The sequence below is a fragment of the Salmo trutta genome, chromosome 12 (genome assembly GCF_901001165.1).
Source record: "Salmo trutta chromosome 12, fSalTru1.1, whole genome shotgun sequence".
NCBI classification, from domain to species: Eukaryota; Metazoa; Chordata; class Actinopteri; order Salmoniformes; family Salmonidae; genus Salmo; species Salmo trutta.
The window spans coordinates 38,756,275-38,769,644 of NC_042968.1; the positions used below are offsets into that span (position 1 = coordinate 38,756,275).

At 40.9% G+C, this 13,370-nt stretch overlaps 1 protein-coding gene across 1 annotated transcript in view; it reads right to left on the reverse strand.

The window, feature by feature from the left end:
- The window catches only part of LOC115202536 (A disintegrin and metalloproteinase with thrombospondin motifs 7), a 172,442-nt gene that overhangs the window by 18,775 nt on the left and 140,297 nt on the right, over positions 1-13,370 (reverse strand). Inside the window, exon 23 of the mRNA XM_029766660.1 lies at positions 7,407-7,569. Within this exon, the coding sequence (XP_029622520.1) occupies positions 7,407-7,569 (163 nt within the window). The remainder of the gene's footprint in view (positions 1-7,406; positions 7,570-13,370) is intronic.

Genomic DNA, 13,370 nt, shown 5'->3' on the forward strand with positions numbered 1-13,370 from the left:
CTTGGGGTCAAATTTATCTCCACCTTTGTGGATTGGGGTGATCAGTCCTTGGTTCCAAATATTGGGAAAGATTCCACAGCTGAGGATGATGTTAAAGTATAGCCAATTGGAATTTGTGGTCTGTACATTTTATAATTTCATTTAGGATACTATCAACCCCACAGGCCTTTTTGGGTTGGAGGGTTTTTATTTTGTCCTGTAGTTCATTCAATGTAATTGGAGAATCCAGTGGGTTCTGGTAGTCTTTAATAGTTGATAGTTAATTTGTATTTGATAATGTATATGTTTTTGCTGTTTGCTCTCAAGTCAGTTAAAATGACACATACCTGAGGCAATCATATCAGATCCAACCCAGACCCGTGACATTATTTAGAATTCTGGATCCGCCTGGGTCCCGAATCGTGTCTTCGGGTACAGGTGACCTCTAACGCGCACACACACTGTACACCCTCACCCCACTGGAAAAACTTAACTGCTGCAGTAAAAAACGTGAACCATAAAACACTATATTAAAGTATTCAGTACAACATAACAATGTGGTTTTGAATTGTTAGCTACAAAGTTTATGCTACAAGCTTAATAAACAGTGATTTACAACCGCCCTCAACCAGTGTTATTTCCATGATGTCATCTGGACAAGGACAATCATATCAAGGTCAAATCCTCCAGGAGATGGACCACACAGAGACTTTAAAAATACAAAATGGCCACCATTCTCAACACACATTATGACATGCCTCAGTGATTGGAAGAAACACCTCTCTGGGTAGTTGTAAATGTCAGCAGTTAAGACGGATCCGCGCCACATCACCTCTGTCTCACATCTACCCCTCTCTAAAACGGGATTACAGAGATTATGCTTTCATGCCACAGATCATTATTTGGGGATAGAAGCATTTGAAATGCCACAGCAATATTGCGACAGGAAAACTTCTCCAGTCAACATCCTAAAGTCAGACAAACAGAAATAATAAAATATCTGCAAACACAAAAATAGAAGCTTTGTACTAGCCAACCAATTGTCTTCACAGGGCATGCGAGTACCAACCTCACAGACAGCACAAATGAGCAAAAAAAACTTAGCCTTGAGTGTTTTTTGAAGGGAAAACTTTTGCATGCCAAAATCATATTGAAAAAAATCTGCAAAAGCAGGCCTCGTTGATTGATCACTAACATAGAATTGTGCTGCAAGAGAGATGTGGGCTGCTCAACGGAGCATGCAAGTCCAAATACCACAGACACCGCAAATGAGCTAAAATAACTTGTCTCCGAATAATGTTACATTTATGTCAGAGTAATGTTTTTTTTCTGGGTTGATAACAGAGTTACGCAAGGTCCCTATGTCACAATCAGCTGTGCGAGTCCTCAGCCGAAGAATAATGAGACATTCTTATGCAATTCAACTAACACACAGTGGGCCATTATCAACACCCATTTAAATGGAATTACATGCACAGCCAAGAGCCAAGAGTTGTTGTGGACTTGGCCATGAGTCAGAACTTTCCTCTGTTTCAACAGAACTGGAGCTCCAGGCCCAAACCCATGTGGGTCATGGACTTCAAGGCTTCCATTAAAGACAGAGGCATGACAGCCATCATGATCATTTCCCTTATTCACTCTCTGCTTTCACTTTTCAAACGTCAACCATTCCAAAACATCTCATTCTTGTGATCAAACATCATCCGCCCAAACAAAAAGGCTTTCATGGTGGCAAACTGTTGTCTGGTATTCCACAGGCTTTGTGAAATAGCAACAGACATTCCACACCATTAGGGGAATGGTTAGAAGAGAAGTCTCTACAACGCTGATGCTGTTATCTTTCATAGCTTAGCAACCTCTTTCAGAAGCTTCAAATCAAAACATAGCAAGCAGGACGTAGACAACTATACTAAATATAGTGGATTATATAGTGGATTACCATAAGGCCTGAACTGTGATGTTAATACAAAACATGTTCAATATATAAGTCTGCATACTGTACTTCCTATGTAACGGCGTGGGCCTGTTCTGAATACGTGTTGAAATCAAATAATTAGCAATAGCGACTAGAGCAACTCATTTTTTGGGGGGAGACTGGTAAACTGCGGTGCGTATTTTTTGCATAGAAGGGTCTGAACAATGTGGTCGACATGTGGGTTCAAATGTGGTTGACTCCTGGACTTCCCAGTCTGTTATATTCTTCCTTTTATATCCCTCCAAGGCAGACGGGAATGGTGCAATGTCTGGTATATTTAACAAGTAACAATGCATGTCTTTAAAAACGTTCCTACAGTAGTAGACAACATAAACCTCCCATTACCTGAGGTTGAACTGTCTATACAGCAGCCTATTCAACAGATGGCTCTGGGATTACACTTCTGTTAGCCTTAGGATACAAACAAGTCAATACCAGCAGAACTCACCAGCTGAAGCAATAAACCACCAGTCTGTTTGATGGATGGGTAAGAAGTCAGTCTGCCTTGCTCTCCTTTTCAGTATCTCTCTCTGTGACACTTTATACAGCCAGGGTGTTCACTAAGTAAAAACTGATCATATAGCTTGGTCATAACATTCATACAATATTTTTAATAACTCCACAGCACATGCCCCCCTCACAATTATAATTTTTTTTGTGAACTAACACTCGCTCTGGATAAGAACATAAGCTAAATGACTAAAATGTAAATGTTTTTAGTTAGAAAATGCTAAGGATAGCGGTTGGTGACAGTGGCTACGTACACAAAACAAATGTGGGTTAATGTCTCTCTTTGTCCAGACTGCTTTTAGGGTAAGGAAACAAATAAGCCATTTTGTAATGAAATATGGATGAACTATCGCTTTAACTTAACACATCTGGTACTTGACCAGTTTTTAAAAGCAACAACTAATTTGTGTGGCAGTGGTTTACAAAATGGCCACCATTAACCACAGTCTTGGCACTGGACCTTCTCTGAGTGGATGGATTCTTCTCTCTCTCACTACGTTACGAATCAAACTCAAAGGCAAGAGACAAAACCCAGACACTGATCTCGCACTCCTTTTTGTCTTGTGGTTTCTCCTTGATAATAAAATGCAGAAGTGATGACATTCCATATCAAGCAATCAAATCCTTTCAGGATAGGTGTTATTCCCACTAAGATTTAGTATCAAGGTTCTTCGCTAAATTACTGCACATAAATATTCTGAATCGCTACTGCACTCTCGTAAAATCAATTTCAACACGTATCAGTCTTCGAAGAGCCGTAGGGATTATAAACTGTAGTTGCACAGGGATGATGCCTGTAAAATCTGTATTCTGGATGAGAAGCCCATCTCAAAAGATTTTCACCTCTACCGTCAATTTCAACAGTGACAGGCATTGGAAGATTGGTTTACACAGAATGGTAAAAGGTTAGACGAGGTAACAACTGTCAATCAGATGCAAGATGTGATATCAAGGTATCATTTCAGGATTGCACCTGACATCAGCGGATAGCTCAGATATGTTTGAATCAAGAAGGGAATTATTATGTATTATTATCCTATTACCCACTGGGCAAACACTGGTTGAATAAACGTTTTCAAGTAATAAAAAAAAAAAATCAAAAATCAAATGTGTTGACGTTGAATCAACTTGGGAAAAGATTTGGATTTGTAAAAAGTCATCAACGTAAGAGACCTAAATCCAATAATGTGATGACATTGTTCGGTTGTTTTCACGTTGAATTCATGGTAGTTGACAACTCAACCAAATGTAAATCAAATCTAGTTGTTGAACTGATTGATGTGTGTGCCCAGTGGGTATCTCCTAAAACAACTTTCCACGAGTCTAAATGTACCTCCTGTGAGCCCCAAACCGGTCTCAGAAAACACAATTTTAACACATAAAAACATGTCCTTAGAAGATAGTGTATGGGGAGATATTTCTGGGAGACCTAAAATGGACACAGCACCCATCAGTTTAAATCTTGTTTTAATTAGCTAACACTGCCAAGGCAATTTTCTATGGGTTTTTAAATGACAGTTCAGTTAGTCTGTTTCAAGGGTGACCAAGGTAATTATGCACCGCAAGACAAAGGTCCCTGTGTGATTGGAGTGAGATGGACGTGACTGGAAAGGTAGAAATAAGGCAAAAGTTCATTTAGAAAGTCAAACGAGTCGATGATAACCTCAGTCTTTAAAGTTGTAATATGTGTTACCAGCTGATAGAGGGAGAGATAAGCTGGGCCAATAATGAATGCCACTTTATGTGGAGCTCTAGACCAGCAGTTTTCAACCGGTGTCAAGGCACTGGTGTGCCTTGAGGAACTCCCAGGTGTGCCGCGAAACCTTTCCTAATCTTCATTATTTCTTGGAACACTCACTTCTAAACGTGACCTGTGGAATGTAGGGGGAATTTTGTACTTGGGAGCACCAGAGCCTTTTAGATAATTCATTGAATGGCACATGGATACATCTGTATGGTTGTTTCAAGTCCAGTGCGCTCAGGCTGTGGTTACATTTATTATCATTTGTGGGGCCTGCATCACAAGCATTTGTATCATTTCTCCTAGCCTGTGAGATCCATTAGCACAGTGATTAGGTTTAGTTGTAGCACAGCCTCTGCCATAGAAACAAACAACAAACAGAGCATGGCTTTGGGTCTGTTTGTAGCTTTACAATGCAGAAAAACACTCGCCTGTAGCCCGAACGGTTTAAAACTAAATATATATTTTACCAGATCTAAAAAAATATATTTCTAGCAGGGATTTGCGGGACGCTCTTAAAGGGGTACACACAAATGAATCATGACTAAGGAACTATGAAAATAGTTCAAATAAACCCTATTTAATCTATAAAAAATGTTTGTCACAGAAAATAGATGATTTTCAATATGGATCAGATGAGATGGAGGTCATTACCACAAAATAAATTAATAGGGACATTTTAGGTGTGCTGGAAAATTCAAAAAAGGTTGGGAACCACTGTTCTAGACACATCTGTTGCAGAGGTGGTTCGGTGAACTCTAAATGCGTGATTAGTTAGACTTGTGTTAGCTTTCCAAGCTAATGCTTTAGCTCAGTGGGCTAACAGTCTTGTAGTGTACAAAACTTGGGTCAGCCCTAAAAACTGAAAGAATATTTATTAACATTTGGCCATTTTATTTCACTGTATGTTTAAAATCTATATCATTTATTTCACTGTATGTTTAAAATCTATATAATAACATATTTCATGTTGCATTAGCATGACACATAAAGGTCAATCTTTAGCACAGTTAGATTCTCTCTTTGCTTTACACACGACAGAGAAGAGCCAGCCACCTTTCTCACAAGGATCAGATTTTCCACTGTGTAATCTTGTTTGCGTGGTGTTTGGTGGGGAGCAGGTGGCACCCTTCAATTAGGGTGCGAGAAAGCCAGTGACCCATGGGAGAGAGGCTGAAGTGGAAGGAGGAACAGGAGGGTCAGAGAACTGTTGAAGTGTCCAATCCCTGCTGGAGGCTGTTTATGGCATTCAGACTGACCCTCCACTAAACCCCAGGGATTCACACATGAACACACATGTTGGCATGAACATGTACACACACAAGTCAACCAAGTTAGCACACCTTCCTCTGACTTGGATTCCAGGTACTGTATAAGGTAGTGTAACATGCTTCTTGTGATAGCATGGCTACAGTATGTTACTTGGGGAGGTCTCTCTCTCTCTCTCTAAAATCAATAATTGATATTGTCAGATAAACTGCTACAAGCTGTAAGGATGAGAATAACATAAACAATACAGAAACCACAGTGGCTCGACATTAGAGGTGTATATCACAAAACAGGATCGATAAGCGAGTCCTGCGTGGCTCAGTTGGTAGAGCATGACAATTGCAACTCCAGGGTTGTGGGTTTGATTCCCAAGGGGGACCAGTACAAAAATGTATGGACTAACTTCTGTAAGATGCTCTGGATAAGAGAGTCTGCTAAATGACTGAAACGTCAAATGTAGTTAGCCATCCAACTTCTTGACGTTATTGTTGAATCAGTCTTTCTCATCTAACTAGGAAACATTGAGTTTGCTGGTTATATCAGACATGGCTGTTGAGTCAGTCTTTCTCAACTAACTAGGACACATTTAGTTAACTGGCATGCCTCACAAGCTAGCACACAATATTGCATTTCACCACCTTATGAGTTTACAACCAACATTTAACTGCCAAAATAAAGGAAACACTTGAGTAAATGAGGGATACAAAGTATATTGAAAGCAGGTGCTTCCACACAGGTGTGGTTCCTGAGTAAATTAAGAAATTAACATCCCATCATGCTTAGGGTCATGCATAAAAATACCCAGTTGCCCATTATTTTGCCTACCATGGCTAGAAGAAGAGATCTCAGTGACTTTGAAAGAGGGGTCTCAAAGTGTGTGTGTATGTGTGTGTGTGTGTGTGTGTGTGTGTGTGTGTGTGTGTGTGTGTGTGTGTGTGTGTGTGTGTGTGTGTGTGTGTGTGTGTGTGTGTGTGTGTGTGCATATCTCAGTCACCAGATCTCAACCCAATTTAACACTAATGGGAGATTCTGGAGCGGTGCCCGAGACAGTGTTTTCCACCACCATCAACAAAACACCAAATGAATTTATTGTGGAAGAATGGTGTAGCAGCCCTCCAATAGAGTTCCAGACACTTCTAGAATCTATGCCAAGGTGCATTGAAGCTGTTCTGGCGGCCCAACGCCCTATTAAGACACTTTATGTTGGTATTTCCTTTACTCTGGCAGTTACCTGTATATTCCAAATCTAATACTAAGTGACTGTTAAGAAAATGTTTTATGAAATGTATGGCCGTGAAATAACTCTGACATAAGAGTTCTCCTACACAGAGCATGAAAAGGTCAGTTATGAGTATGGAAGTGGTGACAGCCACAGCCTTGAACACTGACAAAGACCAAGGAAAGTCTTAGTGTTCTTGCAAAACTAGTTCTTTGTATTAAACAAATCTACAAGACGAAACAGAACAATTTGGCCATGAAAGGAGAGTGGTGATGTTCTTATGATTTATTGGCTTACTGTACCGACATCTTTGGTACCGGACTCTGTAACTTGGTAATGGAGTCTGTAACTTGGTCTGTTTGTCTGTTTGATTCTCTCTCTCCGTCTGTCTATCTCTCTCTCTCTCTCTGCCCGATTGCCTTCCGGCGTGACTGCCTACGTGCCTGTCTATCCATCTAACCCATCCATTCAGCTAAAACCAGAGGAAGTGTAGAATTTTCTGGGAAATGAAAATTCGAGTTGGTGGAGCACGGTGTTTAATACCTCAGGACTGTGGGTTCCATTCCCAAGGCCACCCATAATGACCCCCATGACCTACACGTCAAATGTATGCACACATGACAATAAGTCGCATTGGATGAAAGCATCTGCTAAATGGTGTATATTATCATACAGATTATTTAAGACAGAAAGCTGTTGTGTGGTTTACTCACCAGCGGGGCTGCTGTCACACTCATTCAGGTTACACTTCTGGCTGTTTTCTGGCCAGGGTTCAGGGTCACACTGGGCATAATCCTCCTCCTCCCCAGGCTCCGTCTTGGTGTTCACACATTTCACCAGCCTCCGTTGCACGCCACCACCACAGGATGCAGAGCACTGGGGATGGGACACACAAACTGATATACCGAGGGCTGTTTGGACACAGTGATAGACAAGCTGTAGGCTGCATCACGTTGTCAAAAGCACACAGGCATGCAACCTCATGCACACACACACACACACACACACACACACACACACACACACACACACACACACACACACACACACACACACACACACACACACACACACACACACACACACACACACACACACAGATAAGACATAGAACAGAAACTAAACACTAACACATTAGATCACTGCTTCTGTACTATACTGTAGAGACAGGCAAACTTAAAGAAACACCACATCTTCAAGACAGGACAAGTAACATGAAGAATAGCTTAATGTGGCTAGGGCTGTTACGGTGACCGTGTCACCGCCCCACCAGCAGTCACGAGCCATGAAGGTAGTCAAATTCCACGTGACCGTAATTAGGCTTCTCCAAGCTCTGTTGCTGATGCTGGTCATTAGAGGCCTACCAAACGTACTAACTGCACTCTACTGTACTCAGCACTCTATTGTCCCTCTAATCACTCTGACATCAATGCAAATGTTATCGAAAATCTAATCAAACACTTCATGAGAGCCCATGAGCTCATGTTGCAATTGTGCAATTGTGTGAGAAAACAGAGTGATGGCCTCTATTAAAAAAAGCAGGATCCCATCAGCTTTCTATAGGCTAGGCCTACTAAATGTATTTCTCAACTTTCCTCATATTAAGCACATTGCTTCTCTTTACAACAGGAGTATAGCCTACCTGTCCGGCATGAAAATGAACCGCTGGAAAAGCATCTTCCATTCGCTATTTAAGTGCATAGATGACATCGAGACAGGTGCATGATAATGGTTAATTCTAAATCAAAACAAAATGTCACACATATATTATTTAGCATATGTAATGACATGATTAAATACAAAATAGTCTGATGGGTGACAACATTAGCCGATCACTTGTCATTTATATTATAATTACTTGTGAATGATGCCCATTTTTTTTGCGACTTTTCATATCATAGTGACACACCTCATGTAGCCTAGCCCATAGGCCTATATGTTTTGATAAGGTTTGTATCCCAACTAAAGTGTAAAAATAACTTCTTAAAATTAAGCACATTAAATCACCTTCATAGTGGGTGTAGAGCCTAACTAGCATACATATGCAATGCGGGAGTTTCGAGTTTGGAGAAAGATAATTGTCACCATAAAAATGCACCTTTTTAATAAAATCATGACATGCATAATCACATTTGCGGTCACTTTTGATAATGGTGTTTTCCTGTTAATGGAACATTCACTCTTATGACCTATTGCTGTGTGCACATTGCTGTGCTTATAATGTGAAGAAATAGCCTAATAGTTTATCCACATTTGAAGCTAAATGTTCTGATCTGTTGCATTAGCCTCATTGTGAAAAAAAGGGATTTGGATGCTAGTGGTTGTATTAATTTGCGAACTACTGCATCCCACAACTGTCTTAGACTATGTTTTAAATATTTATTTCTCGCACAGAATAGGTCAACTTTTGTACTAATGGGGGATAGTAGATTGACATAGGCTAGTGCTTTTGATGTTCGTTAGGCCTACTGATCTTGTTGGCTGACGAAAATTAAATGTGGACAGTTCTTCCAATATCTATATGCGCAGTTGCGTCCCTGATGTGTCTGTTTTCACTTGTAGCCTGTGAGAAAGACCTGATCCTGTGACAGAGAGCTATGTGAGTGAGAGGTGCTTCGGAGCACGTAGGGAGAAGGGATTTATAATTATTATATTCAGCTCAAGGGCACAACTGCCACAAAAGGCAAAGATTTTTTTAGAGGGCATTACGGCCACATAATGGGGATGACGCTGGGAAATTCGAGACATTATCAAGTGCTTGTCAAATTGTGAATGGAGAGACTGATGAAGTGTGTACAGCCTGCGCAAAAAACGCTTTTTAATGCGATTTTTTACAAATAATTTTTGAGTCGCATCAATATATAAAAAAATCAAAACATATACCCCAAAGTTTGTAGAACAAAGTTACATTAATAACTTTAAATTAAGCATATATGAGTACCTGTTTCTTTGTTAACCGCTCAACACAGAATAGCTGCATATGCGCACTTCCTCAAATCATTGAGAAAATTACTATTTTATTCAGCTTTATTCAATGGTTTTCTTCATACTATAAAGTAATATAAAATAATCCCATTGTAACCAAATCTTGTCTGCTAAATGAACTAGTGTAGCCCACAGCCATATGACATAGCCGGATCAGGACCTAACATAAGGACAACTCAGAATATGCTATTCTGTTCTTCTTCATATCATGTTTCTTTAGACCTGTCTGTAATAAATAATGGATTTATTGAGAAGGTGTAGGCTATATTACATGGATTTATTAGACTTTTTAAAATGTAGATGTTCCAAAGGTCTGCATTAGTGGCTTGTAGGCTATGTGTGGAAGCTAGAAGATGCTAAATGTGTTAATGTTAGTTAATGGTCAATTACCGTGAGACCGGCAGTTATTTGCTTGACAATCACCAGCTGACAAAATTCAGTGACCGCTAAAGCCCTACATGTGACTACCTGCTGCAATACTGTACTGGTGTTATGTGTCCCCCTTAACAGATAAAGAAATGGAGTGCAATCCTCCAAAAAGGTTCAATAATGATCCAATCCTATGGCAGTAACAAGACAAAGTGTATTCCACAGAAGAACAGGCAAACACAGTTTTAATCACAGTTCACCAAGAACATTGATTGACAACAGGGGGTGATTGATCCGGTCGGTAATGAGCAGTAACTACGACATCAGTCCATTTATAGAGTGTTCTTGATCACAGTAATTAGAATAGATGCACAGCGTCTGCCTTAAACCTAGGCTACCCTCGTCAATAGCGTCCTTGCTTCCTATAGTGTACCACACCAGCCTAGCTCTCCCTCCTCTTAAGGCCATTACCACCGAGCAAATCAAAGCACATCAGCTACACAGCAGCAGGCCGGATGGCTCCATCTCCCCCACATTCTAATCATGGTGAAAGTCATTCCTCATCAAGCCCCTGAAGTGGGCACGTGCCTGGCACACACAAACACACATATCCATAGGGAGCCTGACTCTGTGTGTGTGCTTGTGTTAAGCTAGGTCAGACACTAGCTTGAGGGAGGCAATACAAAGGCTTAGTGGAGGACTTGGTGTGTGTGAATTTTTTTTTCTCTTCCTCTCTCCCTCCTAGTAAAGGGTGTCTTGCAGTTTTGATGTGGTTTAGGATTAAAGCAGTACTTGCTGCTATCAAAGACTGGTTTGGCTACAACTTCTGAGGGAGGATGGAAGGAGTGATGGGGGAGGTGTGGGCTCTGGATGAGTCATGTAATTGCTGGCTGAACAGCATGAGGTCTGAAACATGTTGGGGTGCTCATCTTCTGCAGCTTGAAGTCAATAATAGTTTTTGTAGTTTTCTAGTTCAGACTCAGAAATTGCGTTGTATTGTGGGTTTTAACAAAACCACAGTCATTCTATTCTTTGCTGAAGAGAAGTCTTTGTAGAGTTATCATAAGGTAATATGGGTTTCTGTGTTATTCAAAGCAGAGCTTCAGCTCCATTTCCATTCAGTTACAATTTGCATGCGTTTGTGAATTTCCCACCTAGAAGTTCCATTCCATTCCACTCTCCCACCTAGGAGTTCCATTCTATTCTACTCTCCCACCTAGGAGTTCCATTCCATTCTACTCTCCCACCTAGGAGTTCCATTCTATTCCACTCTCCCACCTAGGAGTTCCATTCTATTCTATTCTCCCACCTAGGAGTTCCATTCTATTCTATTCTCCCACCTAGGAGTTCCATTCTCTTCCACTCTCCCACCTAGGAGTTCCATTCTATTCTACTCTCCCACCTAGGAGTTCCATTCTATTCCACTCTCCCACCTAGGAGTTCCATTCTATTCTACTCTCCCACCTAGGAGTTCCATTCTATTCTACTCTCCCACCTAGGAGTTCCATTCTATTCTCCCACCTAGGAGTTCCATTCTATTCTATTCTACTCTCCCACCTAGGAGTTCCATTCTATTCTCCCACCTAGGAGTTCTATTCTATTCTATTCTCCCACCTAAGAGTTCCATTCTATTCTACTGTCCCACCTAGGGGTTCCATTCTATTATACCGTCCCACCTAAGAGTTCCAATCTATTCTATTCTCCCACCTAGGAGTTCCAATCTATTCTATTCTTCCACCTTGGCGTTCTATTCTATTCTCCCACCTAAGAGTTCCAATCTATTCTATTCTCCCACCTAGGAGTTCCAATCTATTCTATTCTTCCACCTTGGCGTTCTATTCTATTCTCCCACCTAGGAGTTCCAATCTATTCTACTCTCCAACCTAGGAGTTTCATTCTATTCTTCTCTCCCAACTAGGAGTTCCATTCTATTCCACTCTCCCACCTAGGAGTTCCAATCTATTATATTGTCCCACCTAGGAGTTCCATTCTATTCTATTCTCCCACCTAGGAGTTCCATTCTATTCTACTCTCCCACCTAGGAGTTCCATTCTATTCTATTCTCCCACCTAGGAGTTCCATTCTATTCTACTCTCCCACCTAGGAGTTCCATTCTATTCTATTCTCCCACCTAGGAGTTCCATTCTATTATACTCTCCCACCTAGGAGTTCCATTCTATTATACTCTCCCACCTAGGAGTTCCATTCTATTATACTCTCCCACCTAGGAGTTCCATTCTATTATACTCTCCCACCTAGGAGTTCCATTCTATTCTACTATCCCACCTAGGAGTTCTATTCTCTCTCTCCCAACTAGGAGTTCCATTCTATTCTATTCTCCCACCTAGGAGTTCCATTCTATTCTATTCTACTCTCCCACCTAGGAGTTCCATTCTATTCTACTCTCCCACCTAGGAGTTCCATTCTATTCTACTCTCCCACCTAAGAGTTCCATTCTATTCTATTCTCCCCCCTAGGAGTTCCATTCTATTCTACTCTCCCACCTAGGAGTTCTATTCTATTCTATTCTCCCACCTAAGAGTTCCATTCTATTCTATTCTCCCACCTAGGAGTTCTATTCTATTCTATTCGCCCACCTAAGAGTTCCATTCTATTCTATTCTCCCACCTAAGAGTTCCATTCTATTCTATTCTCCCACCTAGGGGTTCCATTCTATTATACCGTCCCACCTAAGAGTTCCAATCTATTCTATTCTCCCACCTAGGAGTTCCAATCTATTCTATTCTTCCACCTTGGCGTTCCATTCTATTCTCCCACCTAGAAGTTCCATTCTATTCTTCTCTCCCAACTAGGAGTTCCATTCTATTCCACACTCCCACCTATGAGTTCCATTCTATTCTACTCTCCCACCTAGGAGTTCCAATCTATTATATTGTCCCACCTAGGAGTTCCAATCTATTATACTCTCCCACCTAGGAGTTTCATTCTATTCTTCTCTCCCAACTAGGAGTTCCATTCTATTCCACACTCCCACCTATGAGTTCCATTCTATTCTACTCTCCCACCTAGGAGTTCCAATCTATTATATTGTCCCACCTAGGAGTTTCATTCTATTCCACTCTCCCACCTAGGAGTTCCATTCTATTCTACTCTCCCACCTAGGAGTTCCAATCTATTATATTGTCCCACCTAGGAGTTCCATTCTATTCTACTCTCCCACCTAGGAGTTCCATTCTATTCTACTCTCCCACCTAGGAGTTCCATTCTATTCTACTCTCCCACCTAGGAGTTCCATTCTATTCTACTCTCCCACCTAGGAGTTCCATTCTATTCTACTCTCCCACCTAGGAGTTCCATTCTAT